General features: G+C 45.9%; 1 protein-coding gene across 8 annotated transcripts in view; it reads right to left on the reverse strand.

The window, feature by feature from the left end:
• LOC143039346 (cell adhesion molecule Dscam1-like) overlaps window positions 1–22,080 on the reverse strand; it is a 283,763-nt gene that overhangs the window by 214,482 nt on the left and 47,201 nt on the right. For all 8 annotated transcript variants that reach the window (XM_076209353.1, XM_076209263.1, XM_076209795.1 and 5 more), the window contains exons 6-7: window positions 15,308–15,457; window positions 4,145–4,265 (exon numbers count right to left, since the gene is read on the reverse strand). In XM_076209353.1, coding sequence (XP_076065468.1) covers window positions 4,145–4,265; window positions 15,308–15,457 — 271 coding nt within the window. The remainder of the gene's footprint in view (window positions 1–4,144; window positions 4,266–15,307; window positions 15,458–22,080) is intronic.

Consider the following 22,080-nt stretch of genomic DNA (forward strand, 5'->3'; position numbering starts at 1 on the left):
TATTGGAAAAAAATGGGTTATTTTCCCAGACCCTCTCTAGACACTGCCACACAACACGACCCAGCGGGCTATGCAAATCGTGCTATTGTGAATCATGGTCGTGTTCGGCAAATGCTGAGATATTTTACCTATTAGTGTGAACGTGAAATATTACGTGCACGGTGAAGTCGTGTTCGGCGAGCTCTGATAGTATGTATATGTATATATATAAATATATATATATATATATATATATATATATATATATATATATATATATATATATATACATATATATATAAAGGGAGTAATAAGAAAATATGACTTCTTCACCACAACAACATACTGCATATAATTACTTCATGGGCAAAATTTGTGGATTTTATCAATCAAAAAGAGAACCCTTAACATAAGCAGAGTTGTGATCAATCTAGAACGTTCAGCCAAATACTACATTCAACTAAAGAATGTCATCTCCTGTCTGACACAACCGAATCTTTAAAGGACATCACTGTTTTGAAGAAGATAATTAAAGTGATTTAGAATGAGAATGAAATGCCAAGTGGACAGCAGTATATGCATACACACACACACAATATATATATATGTATATATATATATATATATATATATATATATATATATATATGGTGGAAACGTAGAAAACACCAGACTCAGGAGTAGGTAATTTATTCCCGACGTTTCGAGTCCTGTCCGGGACTCGTCCTCAAGGGATACAATGGGATACAGAGATCACATGGTCTTAATATACTAGTAGCTACGCCCGCCGGGGGGACGCGGTAACCTGTCATGGGGGGGGGGGAGAGAAGGCAGGCGCTATGACCTGGGTCAAGCGAGAATGTGTGGTGGTGGGGGGGAGAAGGTAGGCGCTGTGACCTGGGTCAAGCGAGAGTGTGTGGTGGCGGAGGGACAGGGGGGGAGGGGGAGGGAGAGAAGTGTTACCTGTTAACCTGCTTCTTGCTCCTGTATATATAGAGTTGAGTGTAATGGACCTGTTAATGCTGTCTTCGTTGGTGGCCCACGCTTCTAAGAACAATCTGCTTCCTTTCTTTTTGTCACTGTATAGAACCTTAGCGCCCTGCCAGTCGAACTCGTACTAATGCAGTTCCATGTGTTTGTACAATGCCGAACTCTGGTCCTTTCTGCTTACTGCCCTTTGGTGTTCATGTAGTCTGGTACTAGACTGCTTTCCTGTTTCCCCCACATATCTCGCTGTGCAATCGGAGCAGCTGATGCTATACACCGCCCCGGGCTGGTCCAATTTGCTCACTTTATCCTTGACTCGGGTGAGCGCTCCACGTAGCGTGTTACTGGGTCTTCTTCCCCCCCCCCCCTATGGCAGGTTACCGCGTCCCCCCGGCGGGCGTAGCTATTAATATATTAAGACCATGTGATCTCTGTATTCCATTGTATCCCCTGAGGACGAGTCCCGGATAGGACTCAAAACGTCGGGAATAAATTACCTACTCCTGAGTCTGGTGTTTTCTACGTTTCCACCATTATGGTTCCCGGACTCCAGCTTTTTTCGTACACACACACACACACACACACACACACACACACACATATATATATATATATATACACATATGTATATGAACATACATATATACAAATATATATATATATATATATATAATATATATATATATATATATGTACACACATATGTATATAAATATACATACATATATACATACATACATATATATATATATATATATATATATATATACTGTATATATATATACATATATATATATATTTATATATACATATATTAAAGAAATATTTATGCAGAATATCATATCAATATTACAAAAAAAAAAAAATTAATTTTTTTCCAAGATGACGCAAGTATTGCTGCCATCCTCTTTCATCCGATAAAATATCCATATATGCTGACATGATATTCCTTCTCAGTAGATAAAACATATTGAGACGTCAGCGCTGACTGTTCCTGACGCTCTTGAATATCCATCACAGGTAAAAGAATAACTAACATATGAAATAACATGCTGAAAGATAAATATCACTCAAAGAGTGAAGATTATATACATAATTTCACTGCGTTTCGCAAATTTGGTATTCAGCAATTTCATTCAGTTGAGGGAAAACCCCTTTTCATACAAAAATGGTAACATATTTGACCTTATTTATTTGCGAACGACTTAAAAGAAAATCCGTCAAAACCATTTCTTCTCACACTTGTGATTTTCAACATCTTGTCTGTCGTAGTTGCTCGTTTAAATCAAGGTCTAAATAAGAATAGGACAATTCATTTTGAGAGGAAAACAAACGTTATGACGTCATGACTCATGAATAGGCGTGGCTACTTCAACCTACGGTGGAGAAACACTACGACTACACAAAAAATTAGCCAACTGTCGTAATTCCTATTTTTACCTTGTCTTAAACACCGAAATGCAGTATCTCCCAGAAAAAAAGAGAGGTTTCAGTATATAAGCACCAAAATAAAAGACAAGGTCTGTTCTTCCATGCTTAAAAGTAGGCTTGAAACAACTCATCTTCCATATATCTGCAGCGTTTCAAATGTACTAAACTTCTTCAAAAATCGGCCTTCGATTCCTAACTCTTGGGAAAAAAATCACATTTGGTTTTCAAGAACGCACACTTGTAAGAATAAATATCATCAAAAAGAAAGCATACACATCTCATGGGAGCAAATAAAATGTTATTTCTCCCTCTATTCTCTTAAAATGCAGAATGAAAAAAAAGCAAGACAAAATGATTCCAAGGTTTCTAAATACTTTAAACGACATGACGTCAAACTGTTCCTTCGTTATGAATTTCCTCCCTTATCTTACCGATGTAAACAATTTCCTAATCTCTCTCTCTCTCTCTCTCTCTCTCTTTCTCTCTCTCTATTCCTCTCTCTCCCTCTCACCCCGACTCAAAACTAGTGCCTCTGTTCACTTCCCCCCTCCAAGATTATAACATCGTCTGCATTCCGAAGTTTTCATTGTCCTGTAAACTCATCAAACCAACTACTGAATGCTGCAGCGAGGAATCCAAAGACAACATATGAAATACTTTCAACAAGAAAAAGGAAAAGGATGATGCATTCATAAACATACTTTTGTGCTCGTGATGTGTATGTGTGTATGTGTGTGTGTGTGTGTGTGTGTGTGTGTGTGTGTGTGTGTGTGTGTGTGTGTGTGTGTGTGTGTGTGTGTGTGTGTGTGTGTGTGTGTGTGACACAGGGAGAAAGAGAGAACATACAGCCACAAAATGCTAACAAATACAAGGGAAACTGGCACTCCGAAGGAACATGTTGGCACTGACCACTGCATGGGGTCAGGGTGGCCCTGCACGGGACACAGAAGAGTGGCAGACCCTTCTTGGGACACCTTCACCCGTGTGAGATCGCTGCCGGAGATCTGAGGGGCCGAATTCCCCATAGGATCTGACAAAGGCGAAAAAGGAGTCGAAGACATGTCTTAAGCAGCTCGCACACCGACAAAACCAGTTGCATGAAACCGATCGTGCGCACACATACACACACGCACACAATCACCTCCCTACACCCCACATACATGCACACGCACACATATATACAAATACACACACGCACACTGTTACGCCCCGCGACCGGTTTCATGCAACTGGTTGCATCGGAGTGCGAGCTGCCTTGGTGGCACTAGGGTGATTGGCCAAATATCTAGTGATGGTGACGAGTGTGTTACATGTTCTAGAGGTGTCTGTATTAGTGGTCAGTATTCTTAGTGTTCATATTGGAGGTAAAGATGTTAGTGACTAGTTAGTGGTTTACGTTAGTGAAATCCTGCGTTAATGTTCACTAAATTGATGTTCCTTAGCGTCAGCAGCTCCTGTCAGAAAGATTTCCATATTCTGTATGTTTATTCTGTCTGCCGCCAAGTGATTTTATTCAGCGAGAGTGTTTGCTTGCCAATACACGCATCCTGGAGTCCCACCTTCCCATCCACGCCCACCCTTACCAACCCACTTCGCCCACACCTTCGTCAGTAAGGGAAGGGGGTTCCTTCAGGACCAAATGGGTTCGCAATCGACCAAGAACATCATCAGTTCGAAGGATTCAAGTCATAAATACGTCGTTCTTCGAGGTCGACTTAGGTTCCTCACTCGAGGAGGAGGTTCTTACCTGTAGGAGGGGATCGGGTGCGCCTGAGCGGGACAAGGCAGAGCCAAGGGTCCTCCCGCCGCACCGAGCATCTCCTGAAGACGATCTCCTGAGAGTCGAGGCGGAACTATTCTGTCGGGGACTACACCGAAGAAGCAAAATGAAGTTCTCTGCATTGGTATACGCTTCAATACCATGGCAACCTTTACATATTTTAAGGCATAAGCCGTAAATTTCCATACAAGCTGAGGTCACACTCGATACTTTTGGGGTCGCGACCGAACAAGATCCTGTTCAAACCCCGGTTAGGTCCTTAGCTTTGCAATAATATCATATGGATTTTGTCAGATGAGCTGGGCAAGGCGCCACGATATTGAAGGGGTAGACTCTAGGTCGGTGAGTTGGGGGAGTGTTAGGGTGAGAAAGTGTGGGAGTTCTTGGAGTGGGATGGAATCCATTACAACGTGTATACATTAAGAAGAAGAAGAAGAAGCGGAAGAAGAAGAAAGAAAAGATGAGGGAGAGGAAGAAGAACAAGAACAAGAAGGAGAAGAGAAAGAAGAAGAAGAAAAAGAAGTCGAAGAACAACAAAAAGAAAAACGAGAAAAAAAACGAAAAGAAGAATATTGAGAAGACAAAAATCACATCCAAAGGTGCTTTCCTGCGATCAACACCGTCACCTTTGCCCTGTGTGTTTGGACTTCCAAGGAAGGTTAAAGTTAACGATAGTTTCTGGGCTCGAACACGGCTGAATCAAATTTACGTAGAAACACAAAATGGACGAACCAACCCGAGTATGGGTCACATGCAAAAATAGATAAATAGATAAATAAATAAAATAATAATAATAACTTAATAAATAAAGGACAAAAAAAAGACCCTTGTGCTATCGTTTGTTTGTTTTTCTTCTTTATAATTTATCTCTCTGTATCCGGCCCCACTCTGAAACAAAAGGTCTTCTATCGGCGAACGTTGCTATGGAAACCTATTGTATGACTTCGTCCAGTAGCCTACCCGTAGAAGTCTTCACCGAAGTTGGAGGATTTCGAAGTCTACTATGAAGCCACAAAACCACTCTAACCCTATTCACACTAGTGGTCTGAACCGTGCGGAAATCACGGCGGTACCGCATAATTAAGGAAAAACAGCGCGGTTGCGTGTGAACACCTCTACTGACGTACGTTGTAACTGAACCGCTAGTGTAAATAGCGCCTAAAACCCGTAGACCAAGAAAACGTAGCTTCTGAAAGACTCGCGAAGAGAGAGAGCGTGAGTTCGGAAAGACCAGAAGCCTCCCGAAGTCAAGGAAGGACGAGTTTGTGGAGTCTGGAGAGGTGATTTCACTTAAGACTTCTAGAGAAATATTAACGCAAAGTTCGTGAGTTCTTGGGAGATAACGATACCGTACAATACATACCACTATCTCCTGAAGAAGGCCTTTGAATGGGAGTGGAAGAGCTTGGAAGAAGGAGGAAATGTATTTGAAAAGAGAGAAGAGGACCGTCATAGAAGAGAGACAGAGAGAGAAAGAGAATTTCCTTAAACACCACGACCCAAACAACAAAAATACATCGCTCTTCAATATTCATAAACATTTCACAAGAACTCCTTCTCTCTCCACTTTTCCGTATCACTTTCACACATCCTCCCAGGGTAATGATGTCGCCTTTACAAAGCTGACGATATTTGTTGCTCATTTAATTAAACTTCCTTCCTCGAGTACATTTTACGTCGGTCGCGTTCGCCCGGCTTACCTTCCAGGAGTCTTCCGGGAACGCAAGAAAGGACACAAAAGGTGACAGACTTCTCATAAGGCGGGGGGGACAAAGGGAAAAATAGGGACTGAGGGAGAAAGGGTGGGAGGAGAAGGAGTAGAAGGTAAATGAGGGAGGGGGAGGGAAGGTAGGAGGAAGGGAGGGGAAGAGAAAAGAAGGAAGGAGGGAAAAGGGGGGAAGGGAGGGGGAAGAGAAGAGTGGAAGGAGGAATAGAAGGGAAATGAAGAGGGAGGGAAAAGAGGAGGAGAGGAAGGGAAGGGAAGGGAGGAAGGAGGGAAGAGAAAAGGGAGAGAGGAAGGAGGTAAGAGAGGAGAGGAGGGAAGGAAAGGGTAGATGGAAGGGTGGAGGGAGGGGAGAAAAGAGGAGGGGAGCGAGGTAGGCTAGGTACCATGGTATCAGAAACATAAATACCTGGGAACCCTAACGTTCTCTCGATCAACCCCCCCCCCTCATCTAATTTATGAAAAAAAATCTGACAGATAGAAACACACTCGTAGACACACGCGCGTGCATAGGTATAGTTAGATAATAAACAAACAGGTAAATAGTAAATAATAATGAATTGACATATAACTAATAATAAATGAGAATCAAAACAGACAAATGATAACAAAACAAAAACAAATAATATAAAATAAATTATAATCATTACAGCATCTTGCTTAGGTGTTTATCTAAATGATTCTTAAAGCTTCAAACTGAACTACATTGCACTACCTGTGCAGGAAGTTTATTCCATTCATTAACTACACGGTTGGCAAAGTTGTTTCTACCTACTTCCAAACTGAATCTATTTCCGGACAGTTTGAGACCATTGTTTCTTGTCTGATTCTCATTCAATGTGAAAATTTTGTCACTTTTGATGTCAATTCCCTTTAGAATTTTAAAGACCTGTATCAGGTCACCTCTGAGTCTACGCTTTTTTTAAGGAAAACAGATTCATATGTTTTATTCGATTTTCGTATGATTTATTTTTGATATTTGGAATCAGTTTTGTGGCTCGCCGTTGTACTTTTTCCAGTCTGTCAATGTCTTTAATGAGATTCGGTGACCATACGGAAACAGCATATTCCAAATGTGGACGAACTAACGATTTATATAGCTTGTTAATGAGTGATGGACTTTTGAAATCAAAAGATCGCGCAATCAGTCCTAGAATCTTATTTGCTTTCTCAGAGGCTGAAATACACTGCTTGGATGATTTGAGGTCGTTACTGATAATTACGCCGAGATCTTTTTCACTATCCACTTTTGTTAACGAATTTTCAAATAACTTGTAATCGTACTTACTGTTATTTTTATCTATGTGCATTACCTTGCATTTACTTGTGTTAAATTTCATTAGCCACTTTTCAGACCATTGCTGTAATTTATCTAAATCTTCTTGAATATCTAATTGATTTAAGTGATCATTTGCCATTCCACACAGTTTTGTATCATCAGCAAATTTGGAAACAGTAGATTTTAGTCCATGGTCTATATCATTTGTATATCCTATGGATAGAAGTGGCTCAAGAACGGAATCCTGAGGAACTCCACCTGTAACATTTTTCCATCCAGAAGTTTTTCCATTTAAAACAACTCTCTGTTTTCGATCATTCAACCAATTACTAGTCTAACTTAATAGGCTACCACTTATTCCGTGCGAAGCTAATTTAGTAAGTAGTCTTTCGTGTGGGACGGTATCAAAAGCTTTTGCAAAGTCTAGATATATTAAATCTATATAGTTTCTTTTGTCATAATTCGAGATAACTGTGTTGTAGAATTCGAGTAAGTTAGTCACGCAAGAACGTTTCCGTCTGAAACCATGCTGGCTATCATTTATCAAACGGTTACTTTCTAAATGATGATCGATAGCATCTCTGATGATACTTTCCATTATTTTTCCTACGATTGAAGTCAAACTTATAGGCCTATAGTTATTTGGCTTCTTTTTGTCACCTTTTTTGAATATGGGAGTAACGTTAGCTAGCTTCCATTCTCTTGGGACATCTCCGGATATGATGGATTTCTTGAAAATTATTTCTAATGGAACAACAATCTCATTTTTCATTTCCTTTAAGATTCTTAGATGCCAACCGTCAGGCCCTGGTGTTTTATTAACTTTGAGTTTATCTATACACCTTTTAATTTTTTCTTTTGTTATATTTACCGTAGTAAGTTTACCCTAGACTTTTCACAGGTTTCAGTTTGGAATTCACTTTGAGGTGTTTCATTTACGAATACCAAGCTAAAATAATTGTTTAAGATATTACACATTCCTTCATTTGAATACTCAAGTTGACCGTCAGCAGACAATAGTGGACCAATGTGATTCCTAACAACCTTTTTATCTCTAATGTAACTATAGAATTTTTTGGGATTCTCTTTGGATTTATCAGCGATATTCATTTCGTATTGTCGTTTTCTTTTTCTTATTGTCTTTTTTAAATCTCTCTGTATTGATACATAACTTTCATAGTCATTTGATGCACCCGAGCACTTATATTTCTTATAAGCCTGTCTCTTTTTAGTAATACTTTTTTCAGTTTCTTTGTCGAGCCACTTTGGGCCAGCCTGATTTGGGGAACGTGTCCTTAAAAGGAATGTAAGTTTGAATCATCTTAGTGAGCGTATTTTGAAATATTTCCCACATCTGATCTACAGGTCTTTCGTTTAATTTTGCCTCCCAATCTGTAAGCTCCTAACGTAGTCCTATGAACTGAGCTTTACTGAAATCGGGTATTTTAGAAACACAAGTATCTATTCTAAAATTGTTTAGGAGTTTGAATCTAACTAAGTTGTGATCGCTATTTGCAACAGTTTCATCGACTTCTAAATCAGTTACCATGCTTTCGCGGCTAGTGATCAAAAGATCGAGTAAGTTTCCATATCTTGTGGGCTCTTTTACATGCTGAATTAAGTAATTGTTACCAAGAAAATCAATCAAGCGACTACCTATATGGCCATGTTCAAGGGTCATCCAATCAATGTCAGTAAAATTGAAATCACCCATTATTAATAAATCCCGGTTGCAGAAACTAGACAGTTCTTGAAATAACAGTTTGTCGTCTACTAATGATAATGTCTTTGGCCTATATATTACACCTACATTCATTTTTTGTCCATTTGTTTGGGTTAACTCAACCCACAAACTATCATATGCATCCTGTTTCATTTTCTCTAAAACACAAGCATGAACATTATTTTAACGTACAATAGAACACCCCCACCTTTCTTGTGGTGTCTATCCTGATGAAAGTGTTTAAATCCCGCAATATTAACTTCAGCTTCGAGCTCTGTACCATTTAACCATGTCTCGGTTATTCCTATCATATCGAGATTTTCGCTTTTGACATACGCCTGTATTTCTTGAAATTTGTTCCTAATACTACGAGCATTAAAGTACATGGTATATATATATATATATATATATATATATATATAGAGAGAGAGAGAGAGAGAGAGAGAGAGAGAGAAAGAGAGAGAAAGAAAGAGAAGGAGAGAGAGAGAGAGAGAGAGAGAGAGAGAGAGATAGAGAGAGTTGTTGTTGTTGTTGTTGTCGTTCCCTAGACTGTCTGTCCGAGCAGTCCCGTCTCCCCAAGGAAGGCCATAGCCGAAACTGGGTTTTCCCACAAATCCTTTATAGAGTGTACGTTGTGTTGTTTGCGTGCATGATTGTGTATAATGCAGTCTTCCATTATGTGTTGTATGGTATGGGGTGAAGTGTTACATCCTGGGCAGCTGTTCACAATGCGGTCGTCCAGCCTCTTCTGGTAGCTTAGAAGTGCTGGGTGGTGACCGCATCGCAGTCTGGCCAAGTGGACTCTGTCCTTTCGTGGGAGAGAGGATTCAGAAGGGTGGATATCAGGGGGTCTGGCATGCAGCAGTGTGTTGTCTTTCAGTGTGTTAATGGAGCGGTGAGTGATATGATTATGAATATGTTTCCGGAGGCTGGTATTTGGTGGTTGTGGAGGAAGAGAAGAGAGTATCTGTGCGTAATAAAGGTCTTTGGGTGTAGTTTTAATGTTTCTTGGTGTGTGTGGGTGTTCTGCTATGTAGTGTAGCGGGTGTGATGTGTTTGTGGTGGCTGCAGCAAGTGTTTGTGTGCCTCTCATGTCGAGGTGGTCCTTGACTTTGAGGACTTTTGTTTCATGGTGTAAATGGTCTGTAGGTGATGTATTTGTGCAGCCTGTAATTGTTTTTAGGGCTTTGTTTTGTATGATTTGAAGGGTGTTGTGGTGTGTCTCACTGAGATTAGGAGCCCATGCAGGACTCGCATAATTCATCACTGAGCGTATGCATTGTTTGTATATTGTTATATTAGTTTCTTTGTTTTGTCCAAATGTTGTTCCAGTGATTGACTTAAGTGCGTTAAGTCTAGGTGTGCATTTGTTTTTTATGTTTGTGAGGTGTTGTTTGAAAGACATGGATGTATCGTATGTTACACCAAGAATTTTGGGTGTGTTTGTGTGTGGTATTAGAATATTGTTGATGTAGAGATGAGGTATGTATTTGTGTTCTTTTGTCCAGTTGGTGAGAAGTGTTGCTGTAGATTTGGTTGGAGCTATTTTGAGTCTGTTTGTGATGAACCATGTGTTGATTGTGTCAAGGTAAGGCTGGATTATTTCTGCAGCTTTGTCTGTGTTACGATGTGTGCATGTGATTGTTATGTCGTCTGCGTAGGAAGAGATTTGTATTTCTGAGGTGTCTGGCGTGGGTAAGTCATGCATGTATAGATTAAATAATGTGGGGGATAGAACTGAGCCCTGTGGTACTCCGTTCTTAATGTTTCTGATGTGCGATGATTGGCCATTATATGACACATGAGCATTCCTGCCTGCCAGATAATTGGCCAGCCATCTTTTGGTGTTATTGTGCATGTCTGTGTTATATATTTTATTTGTTAGGTTGTGGCGGGGTATAGCATCAAAAGCTTTACTAATGTCCAATGTTATAAGAAGTGTTCTGTGGTGGGGCCTATCTGAATTGATGCCATCTAAAATTCTTTGTGTGAGGTTTGTCAGAAGAGTGTTTGTGGAGTGTAGTGGCCTAAAACCGTGTTGTGAGTCAGCAAGGGGAATATATGGTGTGACAAGTTTAAGTATTAGGCGTTCAATGACTTTAGAGGGGGTGCAGAGAAGTGTGATTGGGCGGTGCGATGTTGGGATATTTGGGTCTTTGTTCGGTTTTGGAATGGTGATTATTTTACCATGCTTCCAGATGTCGGGTATAGTGTTGTGTGAATAGCTGTAGTTTGCAATGTTTGTGAGTGCGTGTATACCTTGTGGTCCAATGTGTTTTAGGTGGATGTTGCTTATGTTATCAGGGCCACAGGCAGATGAGTGCTTGAGATTATGCATTATGAGTTTTGTCTGACTGTCTATGAAGGGTGTATAGTCTGAGTCTGTGGGGAAGTCTTTCTTACGTCGAATGGTGCGTCGGTCGTCAGGGTGAGATGTAAGATGGCTCGTCTGTGCAAAATGACGTATGAGTGCGTTTGCTTGTTGTCTGTTTGAGGGTAGATTATCTGTTGTTGTGATTATTGCTGCGTGAGAGCGTGTAGTGTTAGTGTTGGATAGTGTGATGCTGTTGAGTGTTTTGTACAATTTGCTGGTGTTTGTTTTGTGATCAAGTGTATTGATAAAGTTTTGCCAATTTTGTGTTTTTTGTTCATGTATTTTATTGGCAATCACAGTGTTTAGTGTTTGTATTTGGTCTGCTATGTTTTGAGGGATAGGTGTGGGGGTATCGTGTTTAAGTGTGTCACGTTGTCTGATGAGGCCTTGGATTTCTGGTGTGAAGTTGGGGTTGTGTGATTTTCTGTTGCCTCTAGGGATGTATCTCTTGTCTGCGTTTTATATGATTGTATTAAAAGCGTGCACAGCATTGTTTATGTTTGTGATTGGTGTACTGTTAAGTGTTTCAAAATGTTGTTCTGTCTCTTCATTAAAGGCTTCCCAGTTAGCTCTCTTGTAATTGGTGTAAGTGTGTCTGTGGCCAGCTGGGGTGCATCTTGTTTTGGTGGTGATGATGATTGGAAGGTGGTCAGAGCCAAGGGCTCCGACCACTCTCCATGATGTTGTTGGGGTTAGGCAGGGGGAGCAAAAGGTGATATCAGGAGAGGAGGGAGTGTAGAGGGCTTGGTATGGGATATGTGTATGATTATGCGTGTTGTTCATGATAGTCAATGAGACGAATTGAGTCTGTATATCAAGCCCTCTGTCTGTGTCAGGGTTGTCGACAAACCAGGCAGACGACTTGGCGTTGAAGTCACCACCCATGATCAGGTTGGGGATTGAGGTTAGTTGGCTGAGTTGAGGTCTGAAGGTGTTTGGAACTGTGGGGGATGATTGGGGGGGAATGTACATGTTAACTATTGTTAGTGTTGAATTGTTGCCTGTGCGGATACGAATGGATTGGGTTTCTGTTGTGTTATCTGTGGTAGGGAGGAGAATTTTGGTTGTGGCACTTGTGTCCACAAAACAGATGGAATGGTGGATCAGGGTGATGAGTCCACCGCCATTGCCGTCAGTCCGGTCTTGTCTGATGGTGGTGTAATTATGAAATGATGGTGTTTTGTGTGAGTGTCTTAATTTTGTTTCTTGTAAAATTGCAATGTGTATGTTGTGTTGTTTAAGAAAGTGTTCAAGTTCATGTTTTTTAGTGTTAATACCGTCAATGTTGTGTTGTAATATGTTGATGTTGTGTGTTTTGTATGTGTTGTATGTTGCCGTTTGGGGTTGAGGTTGGGGTGGTAGTGGGGAAGGTGTAGGATCTGGGTTAGAGGGGGGGAAAGGAGAGATCGGGGACAAAGGAAGGGGAGTACTAATCGGGGGTAAGGGCAAAGGGAAATTGGGAGTGGGTAAGGGTGTTGGCTGTGGTTGGGGAGGTGGGATTGGGGTTACTGGAGGGCAGGTAGAACATGTCCAAGTGTTTGTGTATTGGTTTGTGTCAGCAAGTGTTGTACAAGTGAGGTGGGCCCAGTTTTTGCACATATTGCACTGAACTGAGCCCTTTGTCTGTCTGCTCGAAGTAATGGGTTTAGAGCATGTTGGGCATGTGTATTTTGTGGTGGGCCCAGGATTGCTCTCTACATCTCCGGCTAAAAGTAGAAGAAGAGGGGTGATCGCCGGAAAATGACCCCTCAGTGCAGAAAAAACGTAACATTGTGTGTTGGAAAAAAAGGATTGTGGTACTCCCCCAGGTAGGCGTAGCTCCTCCTTGGGGATCGGTGCCATCTGCGTAGAGCTGATGGCCAGGGGTGGTTGCTGCTGATTGGCCCCCAACTCTTGGGGTTGGGGGGTGGTCCCACGACGTAGACGTTGCAGCTCCAGGACCGGATAGAGAGAGTAGATCGAGTTCGTCCCCGCCTAAGCTGCTCTGTCCACGCGTCCGACCGAATGACTCTTACGGCGCACGCGCACGACAACGACAGAGGGGGGGGGGGGGGGCACCCATCCCAGCACTCAGGCTCCGTGTAGGCAACCATGGGCAGGGGCCCCCGACGCCCCACACAAGGGGCCGCGACGTCACTGTCTCAGTATACTCTGCTCTTCGCCCACCTTCACAGGCGCCCAACACCGCACCCAAACAAATGATAAATAAATATTCTGGTTAATTGTTAATGTAATAAGGACGCTTTTTGTCCACTCTGACCCCTACACGAAATGAAATTATCCTGGATTAACCAGAACATATATATATATATATATATATATATATATATATATATATATATATATATATATATATATATATATACACACAACTCTAGCGCAGAACCAAGCAGAGTGCCCCAGGGCGTCAAGAAGAGTCCCGGATGTGACGTCACGATCCCTTGGCGGCGCGAGGGTTGCCCACAGTTGGTGTATCTGGTGTCTGCGCGTGTTCTGTGTGCTTATATCACAATTATATCACATATGGTTCATTACTTAAAGACTACTTATAAACTACCCATTCCTTTCCCTGTACACCAATCTGACCATTCTAACATTGCTATGCATTGTAACACCTCAAAACCAATGTTTATATTCCTAACTACACCTGCAACCTCACCTAACACCTTTAAGTATTCGTGTCTGTCTAACATGACCTCAAGTAAAAACTACAACCTAATGTAGTTCTAATGCTGCAACCTACAACCCGAGAGCACTCATCTAACACCTCTATAACACCTCTATATCAACTTAACCTTCAATAACTGGTGAAACTTAGACATAACATCAAAGATACACTGTACATTACAACCAACAAATATAACAACAACCTTGTAATAAATTCACAACCTGTTTCACTCTATCACAACCCTACCCATAACTTTACTCTTACAACACAACAGAACTCACAACCTAGACTGTTTCCTGCTATGGGCCTAACCTACAATCTCCTTTACATTATAAACTTCTACAACCACAACACACCTTTATCATAACCACAGAATAAAAAATAACTGAGTTCAACAGTCGTGGGGGCTCCCAACAAATATCCTAAAGGAAACATCCAATTTAAGCACCCATGACCAACGAATCATTATTCCCCCCTCCCCCCGAATCTTCGTTCCCCAGACACATTACTTCCCCTTCGTACTCTTCTTCCTTAGCCAATTCCACTACTCCCCATCACTCCCGACCACACCCTTATTAATCCTAAATCCTATTACGTCCTACCTACACTCTCATCCCCTAATTCCTCCCCATTTGCTCCGAGACAGGAAGGCAGTGCTGGTAAGGTGTCACGAACGGTGTTGCCACCTGTTGGCAAGACGTCACATCAACGCCATGAGTGTGGTTGTCCACTTCATCCACCTGTCACCAAGCGATTTTATCCACCCATAGGAAGTGGACCGCAGGTGTGATGGGGATTCTGGTAAATCTATGGGGATGTATCCTCCAAATATCTCCAGTATATACATCGACACACCTAACATGCATTAATCAGTCTCTCTGGAACACTTCAGGAATAACACAAGTAAACCCTCCCACTAAACACCTACCTACCCCCTTTTCTTTCCCCCCACCCCTTCGTTCTCATCTTAACATGTGACCCTAACATCCCTTCCCGTCCGATGTAAGCCCTCCTTTCCCTTCCCTTCATTCTCACCCTAGTTTCCTTTTCATTCGTTGCCTTCCTACGTCTCCTACCATCCCTCCCCCTTTTTATTATGAGGACTTCCTACCTTTCCCTTCCCTTCTTTCTCAACCTTGCTCTTTCCCTTTCCTATGTGATCCCCCTACCATCCCTTCCCTTTCCATGTAACTTTCCTATCACCCCTTCCCTTCCCATACGAGACCCTCTTCCCTTCCCTTCCCTTCCCTTCATTCTCACTCTAGCTTCCTACTCGTTCCTTCCCTTCCTACGTCTCCTACCATCCCTTCCCTTCCTACGTGACCCTCCCATCACCCCTTCCCTTCCCTTCTCTCAAACTCACCTATAATCACAAGACGACCAGCTGTTGCTGACAGACGAGTCTCCTGAGTGAGGCGGTTGACAGTTCGGCACTTGTAGCTATTGAAAGCGTCATCAGAGCTCACCTTCTTGATGTGCAGCTCGCCAGAGGGCAGGACCAGGTACTTGCCGTCTGCAGGAGCGGAGGAGAAGGGGGAAAGGGGGGGGGAGAAAAAGAAAACAAGATTAGTACCATGACATGGTGTCTGATACCGGAAGTGGCGCTGTCACTTGCACCTTTACCAGTTTTCTTCATTTCTTCCTCGAAGGTAAACAATATGACGTCACCGGCAAACTCAAACACGTTTTTGTCCTCCAAATGCTGACCGAAGAAACATTTAAAATTTTCAGAAGAAAATAAGAATAACAAATAAACAAGTAAAAAAAAAAAAATTGTGAATTTTCATGAATTTCACTTTATAATGAGGGATAGGATTAGTTACAACGCTATCATCGACTGAAGTTTACCAGCGCTTCTATCCCACGACAACGACATCCAGAAATGGTTGGTGCAAGTGACGCGCGCAGCGTCCGGGGTACGGGGGGCTACTTAGTCTAAGACATGTAATTCCTTCATGGCGGTGACGCAAGGCTCTTCAGGCATTTTATTACACTGAGAATCCCGACTTAAGAATAAAAGAGGTCTTCCAGGTTGGTCAAATATATTTCTTTGTCGGGGCTCTTGCCGCTTAAATTTTTTTTATCGGCTTAAGAAACCTGCACAGTGAAGCAGCTATAGCGATAATCCCATACCACACTCCTGGTCATATGGCCACTTCCCGAAGGGTGAGTGTGGTTTGGATATTTCCGCAAGAATCATCAGAAATTCAAAATTCCCGGCTCTGTGCAGGCATGCGCATTGACGACCCCACCTCCCCCTCCCTACCCCTCACTTCTTGGTATGCCAGCTACCCGTACGTACGCTCACTTCAATGAGAAATGAAGGCTTCGCCTGTGGGAGGAGGGAGGGACCCCAAATCTGTGCAGGTTTCTTAAGCCAATAGAAACAATTTAAGCGGGAAGAGCCGCGACAAAGAAATATTATCGGCTGAAAGAAACCTGCACAGTGAAGCTATGCATGAGACGAGGACAGGTGGGAGGAGAGGTGAAGCCTGATTTTAGTAGAGGACCAGGACTCAAGCCGTTATTACGTGTGTCTCTCCCATGGGAGACTTATCCATTTTATCACTCAGTAGAGGGGAGAAAAGAAACGTCAAGTATTTATCCCGAAGAATGTGATATGTACACTATTGTACTGTTTACATAATGCGTAAATTATCAGAAATTTGTATCCTATTCAGCGGTTCCTGGGCCTTTCCCCACTCCTCGGTCGCCCTTTGTCCCTCTCCCCACCCCCCATTTTTGAGAGAGAGAGGGGTGGAGCCGTTCCCATGGCGACACATGGGACAGGGGTGACCGAATGGTAGAGATACCGTGTCCTTAAGGAAGTCGTCGATGTCCAGCCCCTTAGGTCCTGCACCCGCTCCACAGAGTGGGTGCGGAGAAACGATAGCGATGCCGCGAAGCCCCTGATGTTGTGGGTGTGTGGGGCATGGCCCGGGTCGGTTTTCTCTATAATGCGGCAAAGCAGGTGCGCCCGGGACCTCGGGGTTAGGGGGTTCCTAGATTTCGAGTTGTAGGAGAGATGATCCTCAGAAATCTCTTCCGTGCGTTCCACGTAGTCTTTGAACGCACGGATTGCGCAAAGCGGATGTGGGTGTCCTCCCTCCAGGAAGGATTGTATTCTGAGAGGGCCAATCATGTCGTCCGCCTGCTTATTCTTGGCTAGGAATGTTGGTGATGGAGAGAGGGTTAGGGCCGAGCAGTCCTCCTCCAGTTTGGAGAAGGACGGGTGGCGGGTGATTGCCGCCAGCTGTGAAGCCCTGTAGTCCATAGCCAAGGCGAGCAGAAAGACGGCACGTTGAAGGAAGTGTTCCTCCTCCATAATGGCCCTTTCGAACGCCAGGTACTGCATAACATAATGCAAGGACCAGGCCAGGACCGGCTGACGTCTCGGCTCTCTCGAGGTGTTGATCCCCTTCATTAGGAGGGTTCGCGCCCTCTGTTGCACTCGAATGTTCATGCCAAAGCGGAGCGGATCAGTGAGGGCTGTATAGTGAGCCGAGATCGTCGCCGGTGTCCTGTTGGTGGAGTCAGCTAGCCAAGTCAGGAAGTCCAGAACCGTGCTGACGGAGATCGTCACTATCGCGTGTCTCCGAAGGTAGTTCTGGAATCTCCGCCAACAGGATTCATATTGTCGCACTGAGGATGGAGGGTGATCTCTGAGCATCTTGTCTGCTGTCTCTGTAGAGAAGAGTTGGCTGAAAGCTCCCCGTAGAAACTCCAAGTGTGAAGTTGAAGTGACGCTTGGAGAAGTGCGGTAAGGCTGCTGGCTAGGTGGGCGGACCCCAGTAGAAGGGGAGAAGGGCACCATCTCATTGGCTCCCCGAACCACGGCTGGGTTGGCCAGTAGGGAGCTATCACGAAGACCCGACCCTTGAAGGACCCGAGGGTCTGCCTCACCTTCAGGAGGACCGGCGTCGCTGGAGGAGGAAAATGTACGCGCACCTCCAGCGGTCCCGGTCCTCCGTGAAGGCGTTCGGGCCTCCCGCGCGCGTCCCCTGGTTGTAGGTAAGGTAGAGGGGGAGCCGTGTCGCGTTCGGGGAGGCAAACAGGTCCACCTCCGGGGCGCCGTAGCGGAGGGAGAGCGACTCGAACACCTGTGGGCGCAGTTGCCACTCCACGGAGGTCTCCCAAAACCTGGATAGAGCGTCCGCCCAGTCGTTCTCCCGGCCCGGAACACACCTCGCCGAGAGTGATATGGCCCTGCGTGACGCCTCGGCGAAGATGTCTTCCGACAGAGCCAGGAGTGGACCCGATCGGGCCGCACCTCGTCTCTGCACGCACTACACTGCCGTTACATTGTCTATGTCGAAGCGGACGCTCATGCAGGAGATTTCGGGGTGCCGCTCGAGTCATTCTTTCATCAATATCAGCTCCCGAAGGTTGATGTGTAGTGACCTTCTATCTTCCGACCATCCCCCGTAAGCTTGATGTCTCCAGCTCTACTGGAAGCCCCACCCCATGTCCGAGGACCGCCGCCCCTGCCAATTGAGGTGGGGGCGGGGACTATGGGACCGACCGGCGCAGGGCCCCCGACCGAGGCCAGGGACGTAACAAGCTGTGGAGTGCTGAGGGTATCGGCCCGGGTAGGTCGCGTGGGGGGAGCGGTATGCTTCTGTCGACCTCCCGTGCCAGCCGTCGGCGCCCCAAGCGGCCCAGTGGAAGGGGCCGGGGCCGCGAAGTTGAGGCAACCCAACAGCCCCCCCCCCCACCGACGGCGGGAGAACGTGTGAGAGAAGCACGCCCTCTTGACGTAGTGAAGCGCCCGAAGAGCGCTGACTGTGTCCCACTCAATCCCGAGCCAACAAAGTCTGCGTGGGAGCGAGGGCAGAAACGTCCCAGTCCACCCCGAACTCCACGTCCCGCCAACACTCTCAGAGCCACTGAGATGTCGGCCGATGCACCCTTCCCGGTGGGCGAATTTATCAACCAGCCGTCTAGGTACATGAGTGTGGAAACGCTAGCTTCCGCCCAGCGTGCGCCTACCACTCTCACTAGTTTCGTGAAGATCCTAGGGGTAAGCGAGAGTCAGAGAGGGAGTCTGGTAAAATTATGTCTCCCTCCCTACTTGGAAAATCAGGAAACGGCGATATCGGGGGTGGATGGGGACATGCCAATCTGTGTCCTGAAGGTCCAGGGACGCTAACCCAACTCCCTCGCGGAGTACTGACCGGACCTGAGCCACCGACACCATCTTGAATCGCAGGGTTTTCAAGAATTTGTTTAGTGCGTTCAGGTTCATAAGCAATCTCGTTTTTCTTGGGCCTTTCTTTGGTATGGTAAAGAGAATCAAATTAGTAGGGCAAGGTGGATTCCGATCCCCGGAGGGTGTAGTGAAGTCACAAAATTCAATTGTAGAACGTATAACAACATACATGTGAGAAAGAGGTCGTTTTCGACCTCGTCCGTGGGCGCTAGTCAAGAGGCTTCCTCCTGGGTGAAGACGTTCATCACGACGTCACAGGATCACATTGTGATGTCACGGAATCACGTGACGTCAAAGGATCATATCACGACGTCACAGGATCACATCGTGACGTCAAAGGATCATATCGTGACTTCAAAGGATCACTGTCGCCACAGGATCACATTGTGACGTTAAAGGATTACATTGTAATATACCAAGGTGCCATTTCCTGGGTGCCTGGGCAGCCTAGTAGGGCGGAGTCCAGGTCGCGACGTCAAATGATGTCATTCAGGTGATGAGAGGACCCCGTACTGAAGAGCGTTCCCACCAGGTGAGATCACATCTTTGCTGATTAAAATCCCTCGCTGCTACACAAGGGGGATGCAAGTAAGGTCATACCATGAGAAGGGGCGGAACTCGTAAGAGTCCGTCGTGGTAGTAAGATAAGGTAAAGAAGAACGGAGGTGGTCCTCCAACCCGTCCCCCAACCCGACGGACGTCAGATTGGGGGAGTTCCTCATGAGAGGGGCCTTCCAGTCCTATACCCGTCGCCGGTGCGGAGGGAAGGAGGGAAGGACCAGGAGGGAGTGTGGGAGAGGAGGCCAGAGCCGGAGGCTCACCAGAAGGCCGCTCTGGAGGGGGGGACGCTCCGGTCCGCGCGGCCCGAAAGGCCGGACAGCGCGACAGGGCAGAGTCGAGGACGGGGCCTATCAGGGACGGAAGGAGGGCGGTGCCGCGACCGGGATGCGGAGGGCGCGGACGAGCCGAGCGTCCCAGGCCTCTTGGGCGAGAAAGACCTCCCTCTCGAGCAGGACCCCCTGCCGGGTTCACGCGAGCGGCCCCGGGAGGAAGACGAGTCCACGGACCTGCCTGAAAAGGCAAGCCGCAAGGTGTTAGAGGACCACTGATGGTTAGAGGCACTGGGCTGCCGAGGGGCCCGCTGACCCCAGGGCCGCCCTCCTCCGCACCACCAGACTCGTCTCCCCGTCCTCCAGGAGGCCCGGGCTGCTCACCCACGGACGTTTCGGGGACGCAGGAGGACGGATTGCGAGAGCGGAGGAGGTCCAACTCCACGCCCAGGGCCCGACCAAGCAAGCCGCGAGGTGTTTGAGGACCACCGATGGTCGGAGGCATGGGGCCGCCGAGAGGCCAACCGACCCCCAGGGGCGCCACCCCCCGCACCACCAGACCCGTTCCCCGTATCCGAGAGGTCCGGGCCGTTCACCCATGGAGGGGTCGGAGACGCAGGAGGACGGATTACTAGAGCGGATGAGGTTCAACTTCACGCCTAGGGCCTGACGAAGCAAGCCGTGAGGTGTTAGAGGACCATTGATGGTCGGAGGTATGGGGCTGCCGAGAGGCCTGTTGACACTCAGGGGCCCCACCCTCCGTACCATCAGACACGTCTCCCTGTCCTCCGAGAGGCCCGGGTTGTACCTACGGACGGCTCGGAGACGCAGGGGAGGACGGATTGCGAGCGGATGAGGTCAAATTGTACGCCTAGGGCCTGACGAAGCAAGCCGTGAGGTGTTAGAGGACCATTGATGGTCGGAGGTATGGGGCTGCCGAGAGGCCTGTTGACACTCAGTGGCCCCACCCTCCGTACCATCAGACACGTCTCCCTGTCCTCCGAGAGGCCCGGGTTGTTCCCTACGGACGGCTCTGAGAAGCAGAAGGACGGATTGCGAGCGGATGAGGTCCAAGTCTATGCCTAGGGCCTGACGAAGCAAGCCGTGAGGCATTAGAGGACCATTGATGGTCGGAGGTATGGGGCTGCCGAGGGGCCTGTTGACCCTCAGGGGCGCCATCCTCCGCATCATCAGACTCGTCCCCCTGTCCTCCGAGAAGGCCCGGGTTGTTCACCTGCGGACGGTTCGGAGACGCAGGAAGACGGTTTCAATTTCCGAACCCTCTGCCATGCCCCCTGAAGAAGTTCAAGGGCAGCGAGCTTACAAACAAGGTCATCATAATAATACAACTGGGCAGGACTCGTGGCAATGGGTATAATCTGGCTAAATTTAGATTTAAGAAGGAAATAGGCAAGAATTGGTTTACTAATAGGGTGGTTGATGAAAGGAATAAACTTAGTAACCGTGTAGAAAGCGCTGAAACTATTAGTTGTTTTAAAAAACGATTAGACAACTTTATGGAAGGGGATGATAGGCGGTGATGGATACTGAGCCGCCCAGTGTAGGCCCCATGGTCCCCCGCAGTCTCCTTCATTCTTATGTTCTGTACTTCACAGACAGAGCAGGCTAGAGGGTTAAAACTAGCTTGCGTTTAGTCTGAAAAGGGGGTGTCCTAAAGGTGCCTGGGCACAACACCTAAGGGAAATAATTTCAGGAGAACAGGGAGGGCTTCCTACGGGAACACAAGCAGGAAACAGACTCACCGGCATGAACAAGGCGGGCAGTGGGGTGACCGGTCATTCTGTTTCCGCGAAAGAAGTGAGCATACGTACGGGTAGCTGGCCTACCAAGAAGTGAGGGGTAGGGAAAAGGAGGTGAGGTCGTCAATGGGCTAGCCTGCACATGGCCGGGAAGTTTTAAATTTCTGATGATTCTTGCGGAAATATCCAAACCACATTCACCCTTCGGGAAGTGGCCATATGACCAGGAGTGTGGTATGGGATTATCGCTATAGCTTCACTGTGCAGGTTTCTTTCAGCCGATAATGATATGTTGTTGATGTTGTTGTTGTTATTGTTGTTGTTGTTGTTGTTGTTG

This window comes from Oratosquilla oratoria, chromosome 1 (assembly GCF_046742065.1).
Source record: "Oratosquilla oratoria isolate Oo_2021 chromosome 1, ASM4674206v1, whole genome shotgun sequence".
NCBI lineage: Eukaryota > Metazoa > Arthropoda > Malacostraca > Stomatopoda > Squillidae > Oratosquilla > Oratosquilla oratoria.